The sequence below is a fragment of the Pseudophryne corroboree genome, chromosome 10 (genome assembly GCF_028390025.1).
Source record: "Pseudophryne corroboree isolate aPseCor3 chromosome 10, aPseCor3.hap2, whole genome shotgun sequence".
NCBI classification, from domain to species: Eukaryota; Metazoa; Chordata; class Amphibia; order Anura; family Myobatrachidae; genus Pseudophryne; species Pseudophryne corroboree.
The window spans coordinates 284745219-284763490 of NC_086453.1; the positions used below are offsets into that span (position 1 = coordinate 284745219).

At 46.8% G+C, this 18272-nt stretch overlaps 1 protein-coding gene and 1 non-coding gene across 3 annotated transcripts in view; both read right to left on the reverse strand.

Annotated features, from left to right (window-relative positions):
- The window catches only part of TRIM28 (tripartite motif containing 28), a 108372-nt gene that overhangs the window by 84959 nt on the left and 5141 nt on the right, over positions 1-18272 (reverse strand). For both annotated transcript variants that reach the window (XM_063943326.1, XM_063943325.1), the window contains exon 2: positions 16938-17047. In XM_063943326.1, coding sequence (XP_063799396.1) covers positions 16938-17047 — 110 coding nt within the window. The remainder of the gene's footprint in view (positions 1-16937; positions 17048-18272) is intronic.
- Positions 3775-3915, reverse strand: LOC134968007 (small nucleolar RNA SNORD94). The gene has a single exon (XR_010189309.1). It is a non-coding gene; the product is annotated as a small nucleolar RNA SNORD94 (small nucleolar RNA).

Below are 18272 nucleotides of genomic sequence, written 5' to 3' on the forward strand. Positions count from 1 at the left end.
CTATAGTAGCGTCTGTGGGTCGCCCCGCCCCTAAAATGATGTAGGCGTGGCCACGCCCCCTAATTTGCGTGGCCGCGCCCCCGGAGTCCGGCGCCCTGCCCCTTTTCACTCCTAGAGTGAACACTATATGCATCACATCTAGCTAGAGTGTGTGAGTGTGTGTGTTTGTGTCTATTAGCAGTGGTTAATTACCGCAGCGAATTGTCCTGCCAGAGGACATCCTATTAGCCCCGATAAGCCGATGCGAGCTGCGGCTTACCGGGAATTTTGTTTCACCTGCCTCAGGCAAAACCAAAATTTCCGAAAACAGCCCCGTTTTCATCCGAACACACACACAGGTTTCACTATGATTTCGGGAGAGAATTTTTTTTTTTTTTTTTATTACACAGGCAACCAAATTGGATAGCCTGTAAAAAAACATGCGGGTTCACCTCCAATTGGATATCCCCCTTAGTATCATCACTTTGGTATCAGATCACCTAGCACGGACCACATGTCACCTGCAGTCCCCATAGGGCCAGCTCCAAAAGAGATTACAAAATACGCGCTATAGCACGTTTTTATGTGCTACTGGCAGCGAGAGGCTCAGTTTTTAAAAAGGATGTCCTGCAGGACACTCTATGCTCTGAGTCACTAAATCCTGTGCAGTGGGGACAGTGGATGCACGTAATGGAAACTGGAAGTGGCCTGCCAAGCATGAGTCTGTGCCACGTCATCTTGTATGGTGGGGTGTTATAATCTGATTCAGTCACCGGACCGGCGTAACCCCATTAGACGCAAGTATGTACCGCTATGCTATACCTCCTCCCCCTGTGCCCTGCCGGGATGCCAGAGTATGGGGCAGAGACACACGCACCAGGCTCATCCCTGCATATAGAGGCAGCAGCGCATATGTGCAGCATCATTTCTGTTGTGCAGGAGAAGGTGGCTGCTGTTAGTGTGTAATGGACGGTGGCCACGCTTCTGTTACTGGCCATAGGCAACCTGTGGCTTCCAGCTGTTATGGGACTACAAGTCTAAGCTTGGCCTCTTGGAATAGGTTGTTAAATGGCAGCCAGTGAGACTGGTTGTTTGGGAAAGTGTGTACTACTGTGTAAACAGATGTGTGTAAATTATTCTTTATAAATTCACTGGTTTATTATATCCTAGGGGTGGAATCAATTTATTGCACCCAATCGTCTGTGTAGTGGTGGGGTGATGCTCAGTTGTTCCAGCGGGCGAGAGTTATTGGACACCCAAATGACCAGCTATACCCATGGAAAGTAGTGGGTCCCCTGGGGAGCCCAAAAGCCCAGCTGCTATCTACAAGTATCCCCTCCCTACCCCCAGCACTACCTTACCCAACCCCATTTCCTTTACTTGTGTGCTCTTTAGAAGGCCAGCCCATTATGTAAAATTCAGGAATATTTGGCACTTTTCATGATGACGATCTGCCATTGTGTACAGAGGAAAGATTAAATTGGCCAATGTTCTTAACAGATACATCTGCAGATTGCAGGGGTGGTTGGTCAGTGTGTACTATCTGCAGATCGATTGATCAGCAGATAGATCTTTAGGTGTGTACCCACCTTTAGGACAATTAGGATATCACATTATGAAGTTTTTAGTGATGTTGAGTGTGTGCCAAGTCGAGAGAAAACAAAAAGGCCTATTAACAAGACTGATACCACTGTACTGCTATTAAAAACTTTGATTCAGGCTACAACTTAAATGTCAAGTGTTTAGATCTCATTTACCTTCTAAGCAAGGTTTTTGACTCAAATTATTTTGCACCTATTTTTTATACATTTAAAATAGGGCAGACTGGGGAAATTTTCAGACAAAACTTGGGAGTAATTAAGAAACAGCCACAATACCCCTACAGGAATTAGAATTTTGTTGAACCACCTTTATTTTCTTTGGGAACAGTTATTTTCCTTCAGCTGTCTGCATTTTGTGGGAAATTTGCCTATTATGTTTCCTGAACTAGGTCTCTACATATAGCAAAGTAATTAGTGCCAAACTTTGTTTTGTGACTAGTACCTTAATTTCTTCTCAAGCAAAAGGTACAAAGATGTCTGCTCAGTTGGTTGCTCATATCAGCACTTTAAATTGCCCACGTCTGAAAATTACCTGACAAAAAGGTCTAATTTACCTCATCCCTTGGGGTATTTTCTAGAAAATTGGATAAAAGTCTGAAAAACAATTCTCAGAATTAGGCACGTGAAGATTTCATTAATTAAAAAAAAAAGGGAGGGGTCTACAAAGTCTCTGTTACAGAAAAAGTTGTTTTAGTCTGAAAATTACCCCAGGTAGCTTGATCCTTATCACTTATATTGAGCAACCAAAGGGGGCAAGGATACCAATGTAACTGCCCAAAGCTGTACCTAAATTAGGGTCTTCTCAATTGTGGTGCATAGCATCTTCTCTCCAGATGCCAGTTTTGCCATTAATATGTAGAATTTGACCAGGTTGATGTCTGGCACAAATGCTCAGCAGACCCACTGCCTCCCCACCTAGGAGGCTCTCACCGAATTGCCTGAATACATCCTCATATAACAGACAATCCTGCCTCAATGCACGACTAGGAAATGAATTAAGTGTCTGTGAGAACTGCATCTTTCTAGCCATACCGGGGGTGATTCAATTGTTTGTCTGCGCTGGATCTCCCATCTAAAGTGATGGGAGATCAGGGGTCTCTATTGAAAGGTTTTCTTAACCTGATGATCGCGCCCGTAAGTGTCGGGTTTAGCGGTGTAAAACAGCTAAACCTGACCAACATACTTGGCGCAATGCAAAAAGTGCAGTTTGGTCACTTTTTGCACATTTCTGCTCACCAGCACAAGGGGCCGCGAGCAGAAACGCCAGTGCAGGCAGCTAGTTGCACCCAAATGAAGCAACAATTCAACGGCTGCGTCGGGCGCCCAGTAGCGAGAGCTGCAAGCACACACACATTTGCGTTCCAACCATAGTCAAAGCCTTTACAACAGCCAAAGAACAAATAACGCTGCCTTTTTCTGGTGAACTATTCCATATATAAGGCAAGGATTGGGAGACTAATTTGGGCTGAGAGGGGGGGGCTTCATGAGATGAGAAAAGACAGACAAAAGTGAACTCCTATCTCCCAGCAGTGAACAAACAGTAGTGGAGTACTCCAGTTAAGTAACTGCAGCATCCTCATTTAAAAACCAATAGATTCAGAGCAGTTGAAAAGCCATCCGCTTTAGGATAACATTTTCCAAGGTGATAACGATATGCCGGCGGTCATATGACACACCGGAATCCCAACAGGAGTCAAGTAAGTATGTTCCTACTACACCCTATTGTTGCCAATCCCGAGATTGGATGCTTCCAATCCCAGGATTAGCCAGACAATACTTTTAAAAGCCAGGTAGCGCTGAGCACCTTCAGCATATGGCTCAGACGCTGCCCGACTCCACGCAGCACGACCTGATGTAAGATGCCCACATCAGACCATAAATTGTGCTGCCCGCAGCTAACCTTGCCACCTAGCGAGGGAGAGTCACTGTGAGGGCTGGCCGGGGGGCATTTTAATATATATTTCTTTCACTAACCCAATTCCTGGTATCCCAGGATTGATTGTTTATCAATCTCAAATCCCGGGACTGGCCTCCATACTCCCTTCTTGCAGCCTAAGCTGCACGGTGGTGCGTAACCCTAACCCACCTTTCCCCGCAGCCTAAACCACTCATGAAAAATAATTCTATACCACAGATTACATTACAGGCTTAAGCAACACACATTAGAAAAATACATTTAAAAAAGGACTCTGTGGTGGCTCAGTTGGGCAGCAATGTCATACAGGCCTGTTCCAAGCAGCCAACTACATGTCAGCAATCTTAGATAAGCCAGACCTGCATTCGGCTCCCATGATGTAGCCGAGGTCCGTACCCCTGCGCAACTCATCATTGCCACCAACCTATTCATCTTATAGGACAAGGATTATAAATATATGCGCCTTGGCAACCACTCACTACAAGTCAACACAGCTGGGCAAAATAGGATTTTTTTAATACCTACCGGTAAATCCTTTTCTCTTAGTCCGTAGAGGATGCTGGGGACTCCGTAAGGACCATGGTGTATAGACGGGATCCGCAGGAGACATGGGCACACTATAAGACTTTGAATGGGTGCAAACTGGCTCCTCCCTCTATGCCCCTCCTCCAGACCTCAGTTAGAAAACTCTGCCCAGGGAGACGGACATTTCAAGGAAAGTATTGTTTAAACACGGTGAGTGTCATACCAGCTCACACCACGAACATACAGCAGAACGTGGCATTCAATAGAATACCAGCCAACGGCATGAACAATACACAGCCACATGCTGAGAGAATATGTAACAACCAGTGAGTCAACACAACCACTAATAAGACACCGCATGGCATGCACAATGTCAGCAACAGCCTGTCAGAAAACCACCACAAGAGTGTAACCATCACCAATAACTGCAGACACAGTACGCACTGGGATGGGCGCCCAGCATCCTCTACGGACTAAGAGAAAAGGATTTACCTGTAGGTATTAAAATCCTATTTTCTCATACGTCCTAGAGGATGCTGGGGACTCCGTAAGGACCATGGGGTTTATACCAAAGCTCCAGACCGAGCGGGAGAGTGCGGACGACACTGCAGCACCGATTGAGCAAACATGAGGCCCCATCAGCCAGGGTATCAAACTTGTAGAGCTTAGCAAAAGTGTTTGAACCCGTTCAAGTATCCGCTCGGCAAAGTTGCACTGCCGAGACTCCTTGGGCATCCGCCTAAGAAGAGCCCATCTTCCTAGTAGAATGGGTCACCACCGACTTCGGTAACGGCAATCCAGGCGTAGAACGAGCACGCCGAATCGTATCACAGATCTAGCGTGTAACAGACTGCAAAGACGCAGGCGCCCCAATCACGCTGGGAGCATACCGGACAAACAGAGCCTGTTTCTCCAATCTGAACCAAATTGGCAACATAAATATTCAAAGTCCTGACTACATCGAGAGACCTTGAATCAGCCAATGCTTAAGTAACCACAGGCATCAAAAAGGCTGGTTTCCACGAAACACCGAAACCACTTTTGGCAGAACTATTATCAGAGTTCTCAATTTTAATCTATCCACCTGGAAGATCAAACAAGGGCTCATGTGAGACCCAGCCGCTACTTCAGACATACGCCTTGTGGACGCCAAAGCCAAAAACATGACCACTCTCCAAGAGAAAATTTAACACAACCTTTCATAAAGGTCCCAATCATTGTGACACAAGAAAATGCAACACCACGTCAAGATCCCACAGTGCCAATGGAGGCACAAATGGAGGTTGGATGTGCAGTACTCCTTCCATGAAGGTCCGAACTTCCGGAGAGGTGGCCAATTCTTTCTTGAAAGAAAATTTATAAGGCCAAAACCGCACTTAAATGGAGCCTAACTTTAGGCCTGCACCCACACCTGCTTGCAAAGAATGGAGAAGAACGACCCAGCTGAAAACTTCCGTAGTAGTCTCCTTGGATACACACCAAGACACATTTTTCTCCAAAACACGGTGGTAAGGCTTTGCCGTTACTTCTTTTCTAGCCTGAATTGTGGAACAGACTTCACTGGGAATACCCTTTCTGGCTAGGATATGGCGTTCAACCGCCACGCCGTCAAACGCAGCCGCGGTAAGTCGATACACACCCGGATCTTGCTGTAACATTTTCTCACGTAGAGGAAGAGGCCAGGGATCTTAAATGAGTAAATCTTGAAGAACTGGATACCAAGCCCTCCTTGTTTAGACTGGAACAATGAGGATCGCCTGAACTTTTGTTCTTCTTACATTTATCACCTTCAGAAGAGTGAAAACGGAGGGGACACATAGACCGACTGAAAACACCCAAGGTGTCCCGAGGACATCCACTCTTAGAGCTCGAGTGTCCCCTGACCTGGAACAATATCCCTGAAATCTCTCGTTGAGGCGAGACGCCAACATGTCCAATTGAGGCACTCCTCCAAGACTTGTCGCTTCAGTGAAAACTTCTTGATGACTGTATTTCTCCCGGATGGAGATCGCGTCTGCAGAGGAATCTATTTCTCAGTCGTTCATATCCAGAACGAAGATTGCTAATATAGCGTTTACCAGTCTTTCCACCCAGCGGAAAACTTTCGGCACCTGCCATAGCCACGTTGCTCTTGTTCCACCCTAGCGGCTTACTTACACCACTGCTGTCATGTCGGCCGACAGAATTAACGCGGCCAGATCACGAAGCATATGTTCATTGAAAATAGCTCTTAATTCAAGAAAGCTTATTGCAGACAAGCTTCCCAGCTTGACCTTTTCCTCTGGAAATACTTCCCTTGCAAGGACTGCTCCCCAGTCTCGGAGATCTGCATGCATGGACACCAGGATCTCATCCAGGATTCCGAACGTTCGTCCCTCTAGGAGGTGAGAACTGAGCAGATACCACAGGAGCGATATCCTTGCCATTAGTATTATATTCTGGCACATGTGCTGGTGATACCCGGACCACATTTCCAACTGTCCCCGTGAAAACCACTCTGGCCTTTGACCTGCTCACCGAAAATGCCTCTTAAGCCGCACCCATCCTCTTCATCAACGGAACATATTGATGGATTTTCACAGCAAATCTGATCCGACTCCGGATCCTCAGACCTCTTTCCACAGGAACACCCCAGAACCTCAACCGTCCAGTATCTACTCTGATACCCACCTCCGACGTCCGCGTCATTGGGAACAACAGCCTTCCCCTGTGTTGAAAGACAGTCAGAGAGAAACAACGATTTGCACTTGTGTCTTGACCTCGCCCTAATCAGGGGAGTCTCCCAGTACCGAATAACAATGGCTCTCACTATTGAAAGAATACGATCCTACTGCCATCACTCCGGTGAAATGGCAAAGACAATCCTGGATAACAACCAAGGTAGCCGAATGCAGAGAAAATAAGATTTTACTCACCGGTAAATCTATTTTTCGTAGTGGATGCTGGGGACTCCGTAAGGACCATGGGGAATAGACGGGCTCCGCAGGAGACTGGGCACTCTTAGAAAGATTTAGTACTACTGGTGTGCACTGGCTCCTCCCTCTATGCCCCTCCTCCAGACCTTAGTTAAGGAAACTGTGCCCGGAAGAGCAGACATTACAAGGAAAGGATTTTGGAATCCAGGATAAGACTCATACCAGCCACACCAATCACACCGTATAACTTGTGATCACATACCCAATTAACAGTATGAACAACAAAGCATCAACCACGGATGCCAACATAACATAAACCTTTATTAAGCAATAACTATATACACGTATTGCAGAAAGTCCGCACTTGGGACGGGCGCCCAGCATCTACTACGGACTACGAGAAATAGATTTGCCGGTGAGTAAAATCTTATTTTCTCTAACGTCCTAGTGGATGCTGGGGACTCCGTAAGGACCATGGGGATTATACCAAAGCTCCCAAACGGGCGGGAGAGTGCGGATGACTCTGCAGCACCGAATGGGCAAACACAAGGTCCTCCTCAGCCAGGGTATCAAATTTGTAGAATTTTGCAAAGGTGTTTGAACCCGACCAAGTAGCTGCTCGGCAAAGCTGTAATGCCGAGACCCCTCGGGCAGCCGCCCGAGAAGAGCCCACTTTCCTTGTGGAATGGGCTTTTATCGATTTTGGATGCGGCCATCCCGCCGCAGAATGAGCCTGCTGAATCGTGTTACAGGTCCAGCGAGCAATAGTTTGCTTTGAAGCAGGAGCACCCAGCTTGTTGGATGCATACAGGACAAACAGCGAGTCAGTTTTCCTGACTCCAGCCGTTCTGGCCACATAAATCTTCAGAGCCCTGACTACATCAAGCAACTTGGAATCCTCCAAGTCACGAGTAGCCGTAGGCACCACAATAGGTTGGTTCAAATGAAAAGATGACACCACCTTCGGCAGAAATTGTGGACGAGTCCGTAATTCTGCCCTGTCCACACAAAAAAAACAGATAGGGGCTTTTACATGACAAAGCCGCCAATTCTGACACGCCTAGCCGAAGCTAAGGCCAATAGCATGACCACCTTACACGTGAGATACTTTAGCTCCACGGTCTTAAGTGGCTCAAACCAGTGGGATTTCAGGAAACCCAACACCACGTTGAGATCCCATGGTGCCACAAAAGGGGGCTGAATATGCAACACTCCCTTTACAAACGTCTGAACCTCAGGAAGAGAAGCCAGTTCTTTTTTAAAGAAAATGGATAGGGCTGAAATCTGGACCTTTATGGACCCCAACTTCAAGCCCATAGTCACTCCAGACTGTAGGAAGTGCAGGAACCGGCCCAGCTGGAATTCCTCTGTAGGGGCCTTCCTGGCCTCACACCAAGCAACATATTTTCGCCATATACGGTGATAGTGTTTTGCCGTCACGTCCTTCCTAGCCTTTATTAGCGTAGGAATAACTTCATCCGGAATGCCTTTTTCTGCTAGGATCCGGCGTTCAACCGCCATACCGTCAAACGCAGCCGCGGTGAGTCTTGGAACAGACAGGGCCCCTGTTACAACAGGTCCTGTCTGAGAGGCAGAGGCCATGGGTCCTCTGTGAGCATTTCTTGCAGTTCCGGGTACCAAGTCCTTCTTGGCCAATCCGGAACAATGAGTATTGTTCTCACTCTTTTTCTTACGATTCTCAGCACCTTGGGTATGAGAGGAAGAGGAGGAAATACACAGACCGACTGGAACACCCACGGTGTCACTAGTGCATCCACAGCCATCGCCTGAGGGTCCCTTGACCTGGCGCAATACCTTTTTAGCTTTTTGTTGAGGCGGGATGCCATCATGTCCACCTGTGGCAGTTCCCATCGATTTGTAATCTACGTGAAGACTTCTTGATGAAGTCCCCACTCTCCCGGGTGGAGGTTGTGCCTGCTGAGGAAGTCTGCTTCCCAGTTATCTACTCCCGGAATGAACGCTGCTGACAGTGCTTGCACGTGATTCTCCGCCCAACGAAGAATCCTGGTGGCTTCCGCCATCGCCACCCTGCTTCTTGTGCCGCCCTGTCTGTTTACATGAGCCACTGCGGTGATGTTGTCTGACTGAATCAGCACCGGTTGGTTGCGAAGCAGAGGCTCCTCTTGACTCAGGGCGTTGTATACGGCCCTTAGTTCCAGGATATTTATGTGCAGACAAGCCTCCTGACTTGACCACAACCCTTGGAAGTTTCTTCCATGAGTGACTGCCCCCCATCCTCGGAGGCTCGCATCCGTGTTCACCAGGACCCAGTCCTGTATGCCGAACCTGCGGCCCTCGAGAAGGTGAGCACTCTGCAGCCACCACAGAAGAGACACCCTGGCCCTGGGGGATAGGGTGATCAGCCGATGCATCTGAAGATGCGATCTGGACCACTTGTCCAACAGGTCCCACTGAAAGATCCTCGCATGGAACCTGCCGAAGGGAATGGCTTCGTATGATGTCACCATCTTTCCCAGGACTCGCATGCAGTGATGCACCGACACCTGTTTCGGTTTTAAGAGGTCTCTGACTAGAGTCACGAGCTCCTGAGCCTTCTCCGCCAGGAGAAACACCTTCTTCTGGTCTGTGTCCAGAAGCATGCCAAGAAAGGGCAGACGCGTCGTAGGAATCAGTTGCGACTTTGGGATATTCAGAATCCAGCCGTGCTGTTGCAACACTTCCTGATAGTGTGCTACGCTGATCAGCAACTGCTCTCTAGACCTCGCCTTTAATGAGGAGATCGTCCAAATATGGGATAATTGTGACTCCTTGCTTTCGAAGGAGCACCATAATTTCCGCCATTACCTTGGTAAATATTCTCGGTGCCGTGGAGAGCCCAAACGGCAACGTCTGGAATTGGTAATGACAGTCCTGTACCACAAATCTGAGGTACTCCTGATGAGGTGGATAAATAGGGACATGCAAGTAAGCATCCTTGATGTCCAGAGACACCATAAAATCCCCCTCTTCCAGGCTTGCAATGACCGCTCTGAGCGATTCCATTTTGAACTTGAATCTTTTCAGATAAATGTTCAGGGACTTTAAATTCAATATGGGTCTGACCGAACCGTACAGTTTCGGTACCACAAACATTGTGGAATAGTATCCCCTTCCCTGTTAAAGGAGAGGAACCTTTACCACCACCTGCTGGAGATATAACTTGTGAATTGCCGCTAGCACTACCTCCCTTTCCATGGGGGAAGCTGGCAGGGCCGATTTGAGGTAACGGTGAGGGGGCATCACTTCGAATTTCAGCTTGTATCCCTGAGACACAATCTGTATAGCCCAGGGATCCACCTGTGAGCGAACCCACTGGTGGCTGAAATTTCGTAGACGCGCCCCCACTGCTCCTGGCTCCACCTGTGGAGCCCCAGCGTCATGCGGTGGATTTAGTGGAAGCCGGGGAGGACTTCTGTTCCTGGGAACTAGCTGTATGGTGCAGCTTCTTTACTCTACCCCTGCCAAGAAAGGATGCACCTCTGACTTTCTTGCTTTTTTGTGATCGAAAGGACTGCATTTGGCAATACGGTGCTTTCTTAGGCTGTGAGGAAACATATGGCAAAAAATGTGACTTCCCAGCCGTAGCTGTGGAAACTAGGTCCGAGAGACCGTCCCCAAACAATTCCTCACCCTTGTAAGGTAAAACCTCCATGTGCTTTTTGGAGTTGGCATCACCTGTCCACTGCAGAGTCCACAGGACCCTTCTGGCAGAAATTGACATTGCATTTATTCTAGAGCCCAGTAGGCAAATGTCCCTCTGGGCATACCTCATATATAGGACAGCGTCTTTTATATGACCCAGGGTCAGTAAAATAGTATCCTTGTCCAAGGTATCCAGTTCCTCAAACAGATTATCTGTCCATGCTGCTACAGCACTACACATCCAGGCCGACGCAATTGCCGGCCTCAGTAGAGTACCTGAATGTGTATAAACAGACTCCAGGATACTTTCCTGCTTCCTATCCGCAGGATCCTTTAGGGAGGCCGTATCCTGTGACGGTAGTGCCACCTTCTTAGATAAGCGTGTCAGAGCTTTGTCTACCCTAGGGGAGGATTCCCAGCGCATCCTGTCCGTTGGCGGGAAAGGGTACGCCATAAGTAACCTTTTGGAAATCAGCACTTTACTATCAGGGGAATCCCACGCTTTTTCACATAACTCATGTGAAGGGGGAAAAGTCACCTCTTGCTTTTTCTCCCCAAACATATAAACCCTCTTTTCAGGGACAGGGTTTTACCTCTGATATGTGCAATACATCCTTCATTGCTATAATCATGTAGCGGATGGCTTTAGCCATTTTAGGCTGCAATTTTGCATCATCGCCATCGACACTGGAGTCAGAATCCGTGTCGATATCTGTGTCAATAATTTGGGATAGTGGGCGCTTCTGAGACCCTGACGGCCTCTGCGCTGTAGGATCAGGCATGGGCTGAGACCCCGACTGTCCCAAGGTTACAGCTTTATCCAACCTTTTATGCAAGGAGTTTACATTATCATTTAACAGCTTCCACATATCCATCGAATCAGATGTCGGCGCCGTCGGCGGAGACACGTCATTCATCTGCACCTGCTCTGCCTCCACATAGCCCTCCTCGTCAAACATGTCGACACAAGCGTACCGACACCACACACACAGGGGATGCTCTATATGAGGACAGGACACCCACAAGGCCTTTTGGAGAGACAGAGTATGCCAGCACACACCCCAGCGCTATATAACCCAGGAATTACACAGTAACTTCGTGTTTACCCAGTAGCAGCTGTATATATGATTAATGCGCTAAATTTATGTGCCCCCCTCTCTTTTTACCCTCTTTCTACCGTGAGCCTGCAGGGGAGAGCTTCCTCTCAGCGGAGCTGTGGAGAGAAAATGGCGCTGGTGAGTGCTGAGGAAGAAGCCCCGCCCCCTCAGTGGCGGGTTTCTGTCCCGCGATTTTGTGTAAAAATAATGGCGGGGGCTCGTGCATATTACAGTGCCCAGCTGGGTTAGTGTGGGAGCAATGGCGCACAGCTGCAGTGCTGTGCGCTACCTCATATGAAGACAGGAGTCTTCTGCCGCCGATTTTGACGTCTTCTTGCTTCAACCCGCCGGCTTCTGTCTTCGAGAGGGGGACGGCGGCGCGGCTTGGGAACGGACGACCAAGGTTAAGTTCCTGTGTTCGATCCCTCTGGAGCTAATGGTGTCCAGTAGCCTAAGCGCAACCTAGCCGCAGTTAGTAGGTTTGCTTCTCTCCCCTCAGTCCCACGTAGCAGAGAGTCTGTTGCCAGCAGAAGCTCTCTGAAAATAAAAAACCTAACTAAAATACTTTAATAGCAAGCTCAGGAGAGCTCACTAAAATGCACCCAGCTCCTTCCGGGAACAGATTCTAACTGAGGTCTGGAGGAGGGGCATAGAGGGAGGAGCCAGTGCACACCAGTAGTACTAAATCTTTCTTAGAGTGCCCAGTCTCCTGCGGAGCCCGTCTATTCCCCATGGTCCTTACGGAGTCCCCAGCATCCACTAGGACGTTAGAGAAAAACACATTTAAACCCTTTTCTACATTTACGTGCTGGAGCTCCCTGGCCTGAGAGATTCCATCCTGTAGTTCAACCTGCCCTGAACCCGACGCAACTCTGATATGGCGTCGCATACTACCTCTCCCCTTCCAGAGGGGAAACGGCAAGATCTATTTGAAAAATTAGTGAGGGAAACCATCTGTAAACGCCAGTATATCCCCCTTTGGATTCTATAAGTAACTCACAGGTCCAAGTCCATTCCCGGACTGACTGAAGAGTAGTAGACGAGTGCCCACCGGAGTGGGCTCCAGCCAGATAGACCCAGCGACATGCGGTGGATGTGGTAGAAACAGAAAACGACATTCGCTTCTGTGAACCTAACAAGGCTGCAGAACTCTTACCTTTTCACCTTCCACTATCTGCACCGAAAGGGAAAAAAGAACGGTATTGAACCGGTTAAAATGACTGCATCCCACAACAGAATGCGTCACCAACCGTTGTGAAGGAGTCTAACTCACGAAGTTAGATTTACTAGTGGTATCCGCCGAGATTAACTGAACTGAGGTATCCCCAAATAGCTGTATACTGTCCCAGGAAGAAACTCCAGTATCTCCCGGAATCAGCCTCAGCATTCTCCCGGCGACACCTCCTGCCGTCACGCGGCAGCCTGCTGCAATGTTAGAGAGAAGAATCAACATAAGAAACCCCTCTCTCTTTAGGGTAATTCTATCGGATGCCTTTCTGAATATAAACACTCCCCCATGCGCATGTAATGCAAATAACTCCAAAGTATAGAAATAAAATATCACTTCGCTTCCTGTGTACGATCCTTTGTGACAGGGCCCGGTGTTGACCAGGAGTTGACTTTCACAGTATTCTATCCGCGGCGGGAAAAGACTATACATTCGGACTCCTTGTGAGGATCTGAGACCAACTCGTCACGGCTGACCTAGAGCTTTATCAACAGAGCGACCAGCACATGAGAAGGAACACTTATTATAAATCATAATATGAATATACATAATGCAATACACAAAAAAAAACAAAAAAATAAAAAACACATACTATATATCATACATATAAGCGGATTGTCTGGAACCGTTGGGTCCCTAGTGACATAATGCGTTCTGAATGTGTATGACTGAATGCCCCAGTTGTGGATCTAATAGGAAACCTTATGGTCGACAGAAAACATAGTATTCGTCGACAGCAGGGAGTACTAACCAGGCAAAATAACATTCTTGCGACCCCTGAGGGATGGATGATAGATATATAGTGAGTGCCGTTGGTGTGTGGGAGCATGGAGCACAGCGCTACCGCTGCGCTTACCTCCGTTACTGAAGTCTTCTGCCTTCTGTTCTTCTAATACTCACCCGGCTTCTTTCTTCTGGCTTCTGTGAGGGGGGGTGACGGCACGGCTCCGTGAACAAGCAGCTAGGCGCACCAAGTGATCGAACCCTCTGGAGCTAATGATGTCCAGTAGCCTAAGAAGCAGAGCCCTTGAACTAAGAAGAAGTAGGTCTGACTTCTCTCCCCTCAGTCCCACGATGCAGGGAGCCTGTAGCCAGCAGGTCTCCCTGAAAATAAAAAAACCTAACAATGGGGTCGATTCTATTCGGCAACTAATGAATAGCGCCGGGAATTAGCTCCCGACGCTATTCAATTCAGCAACTAGTTACGTCGGCGATGGCCCGTTCTCGCCGACAAAACAGGTTGAATTGTCGGGAGAACGGGCATTCTCCGACTTAACTCCCCGGCGCGAGGCTGATTCCCGACAGAATCAGCCTCGCGCCGGCCGCGAGGCAGCACTTTTGTCGGGTTTCTCTTCTCATCCCCCGGGGATGAGAGAAGAATTCCCGACAATTGCAGGTAAAAAGTCGCTGAATTGAATAGCGTCGGGAGCTAATTTCCGGCGCTATTCATTAGTTGCCGAATAGAATCGACCCCATTAAAGTCTTTAGAGAAATGCTGCAGAGCTCCCCTAGTGTGTGTCCAGTCACTCCTGGGCACAGAGTCTAACTGAGGTCTGGAGGAGGGGCATAGAGGGAGGAGCCAGTTCACACCCAAAGTCTTATAGTGTGCCCATGTCTCCTGCGGATCCCGTCTATACCCCATGGTCCTTACGGAGTCCCCAGCATCCTCTAGGACGTATGAGAAATATAACTTATTTACCATTGTATCAATTATTTTAAAGCCAATATATTATCAGCAACTTGTCCTGAACAATGCCGTTAATTACAGCAAGTAAAGTCAATATTAAAAACAGACAAGGTTAACAATAAGGACTCATTTACACTCACGCTGGAAAAGTAATTCCAGTAATATGCGCTATTGGCAGGACACAAATGAGGGAAAGCTTTACATTTTAGAACACAATGGTGGAAACAAATTCTTACGTTTCATTTTCCCTCCATTAAATCATTTCAGCAGATAGTTGGAAAACTAACCCTAAATGTTACCTGTTTTATGCATAAAACTACTAAAGGTTTCACAGGTATTCGCTATGAGCATCCACTGTGACCGAAGGTAGAAATCAATTTCTAGTTTCAATTAGGAGACTATTAGAATGTGCACATGGATCAAAAAAAAAAAAAAAATTAAAGTAAAAATGAAAACACAAGACAGGTGTGCAAATTTCTCAGAGTCGTTTTAACACTATGGGGACAATTTAATTCTTTTTGCACACCTGATGACCAGTGTAAAGTGATGGGAGATCAGGATGCGCAATCGCGCCCAGATAGACTGGGTTGGGCCGTGTAAAACGGCAAACCCGACCAAAGGGATCACTTCACACACATTCTTCGCGCCAGCATGGGGGCCTGGGAGAATGTCTGCACTGGCAGCTCTTCACACCCGGCGTAAAAATTCAATTGCTCCATCTAGTAGCAGCTGGGGCGAAAAACTGAATTCTCCACTACAACCATCCAGCTTTAGTAGGACAGGAGTCATGGCGGTATCCAAACTCCTCCTCACATCATGTCACATGCAGCCCTGTTCTCACTAACACATTACTCATCTCCTGCTATACTCTGTGCTGCTGGGGGACTCCGCTCCTTCCACTATATAACTCTCAATCTGTGGCTTCCTGCTCTCCTCACATCATTATGTCATTGACTTGTCAAATGCAGCTTGTGCCTCACTAAACCCGATCCTCATTTCTCGATGCACTCTGCTCTGCTGGGGGACCTTGGTCCTCACAATATAACACTATCTGGTTTCTTCATGCCTCCATTACCCTTCTCATGTTTCAGTCACATACAGTGCCTGTGAATGACACATTAATACAAGTCACTGCCCTGCCCACAGAACTGACTCCACTCCCACTGCAGTGTCCATTTTTGTGTTCTGATCCTTACGTAGGCACAGCAATAAAATTACTGATTCCTATGCAAAAATGGTCAGAACACTTTCTAAAATGTAAAAAAAAAAAAAAAAAAAAATTTTTTAAGACACATGACTGACAGCAGTATTATTAATATTGGCCAAGTGATTTCTGAAGATGTTTTGGGTTTTGTACAACTGCAAAATATCTCTACATAGGAATGAAGTCTGTTCACACATCAGTGAAAATAGACATGAAAATTAAATACTCAGGGAAAAGGTTATATAAAAGAAAGACAAATATAGTAATGTTCTACTACATTATAAGAGGTCTTGTATACCGCCCTGTTATTAAAGAATAACCAGTACCACACACAGGGCTTTCATAACGCTTAAGGTGTTTACACAGTGAGATCTTAGTTAGGAAAGTTAGTGCAGATCGCAAGGTGAAAGTCACCTTGCGATACCGATGCACGGTCGGTATCGCAAGCCTAGATAGTCAAAATTGTCTTGCCTGCACAGTCTCTCGTAGAAAAGATAGTCAAAATTGCCACTTAGCCAAAATCAGACAAAGCCAGTATTGCAAGCAGTCATTATATGCTTGCGATACCGACCTAGCCCCTATCGCATAGTGAGAATCGGGGCTAGCCCGAATCTCACCGTGTGTATGCACCTTAAGAGAAATGTGAGAGAAGTACATAAAAGCATTTAACCACATCTTTAAAATGTGAACCTGTTACTGCACCAAGTTGAGACACCCACTTTATGGGCTTAATTAGAACTCAATCAAATGTGGCCTCTATCAATACCTCATGAGAGTGCCTCAGTGATGTCCCCATTTCTTATGCCCCTTTAAGACACAAATACCAGATCTGACTTGGTATAATGAACACTGCTTCAACCCATGTTAATGCCCCTTTCACACCAAGTGTTAGGACCTGTGAAAAACCCAGGTGTGCTGGCATGCAAGGGTTGACCTGATCATGACCAGGGTTTCTCTCAGGTCTGAGCCGGATACACTGCGTTCCCAGGTACGCTACATAAGTTTCCTACGTGTGTTGGTAACAGGTCTACTTAAAAACATAGGCAATAACGAGTGTGTTCTCGCGCTCACAATATTAACTATTACATTACAGCAGGTTAACAAGTAAGCCGAACAGTCTCACCTGAATTGTCTCTGTCACTTGCTCAGACGGGGAGTCCTCTCTAAGGAAGTAGTTCTCAACAATATCCTTCTGAAAGCACTGATTCTTGCACACCGGGCAATTAACCATAGCTGAAAATGTAAAGGAGGATGTTCAGTCTCATCAAAAAATAAATTGGAATGTAGTTATGGTCAGAACATCTCATGATTTTAAATGATGCAATTTCAGTCTCTCCGTTGTATGGAAAAAGCACAGCATTACAAATATGCATCAGGAGCAAAAAGGTTAACATGGAGGTTTCTCAATAGTGGGTCTGTCTCACATAACGCAATATGGGTTAAGGGGAATCCTGGATCTTTCTACTTAAAATGGTAAAAAAACAATATATAAAGTGATCCTCTATAAAAATGAACATACCGTATATACTCGAGTATAAGCCGAGTTTTTCAGCACATTTTTTGTGCTGAAAAAGTTCCCCCTCGAAAAGTTCCCCCTAAAATGAGCGAAAAGTGACCCACTAGGACGCCCAAACGGGACTTTTCACATCATGTCCATTACTTAAAATCAAACCTCAGAAAGAGAAAAAAAAACACACAAAAAACAACGAACGAGTGAATTACACCCCCCATCATTTTAGAAGGAAGACGTTTCCTGCATTCTGCCTATTCAATTGAATCTCGTCCTAAGTTTTTAGGTCAACAGTGTAGATCAATTTTGTATGCAACACTAATAAGGTATATCTGTAATAATGTTCATTATGTTTCATAAGTCCTATTTGGTAAGAAGCCCCATACTCCACAATGTACATTGTGCACACTGAGATGTGCCACACTGGTGTCATACATTGTGTCGGATTTTATTGTTTGTCTCCCTGTGTGCTACTAGAGGACGCCCAATGGAGCAATTCAATCGTTGCTTCATTGGGGCAGGCATTGGGAAAGACATTACTAATGCCCGGTACTAATAGGCGCACATATGGGGCATGTGCACCCAACTGGAACAATTGAATAGCCTCGGTCGGCACCTAATATGTTTGGGCACCCACAAAACAACTAAATAGGCACTGCCCATTATATGCAGGATGTTACGTTTATCTCCTGATAATTACAATAAGAAAAGGATTGTGTCATACTGATAAGTTCTCTACTGAATCCTACTGTATACCATGTGTTTCATTTCAAGCCATAAATTCCATGCCATGTTGGGGGAGTGCTCTGTAATCCTGCTTTCAGACAGGAGACCCATGTATCTGCTGGGTCTAGCAAGCCGGCAAATTCCCAGGCCTCAGCTCTGCAAGCCTGGTCAGGAGCAGGGTCGTGGACCAAGGACTTAAGGTGGGTACACACTATTAGATAT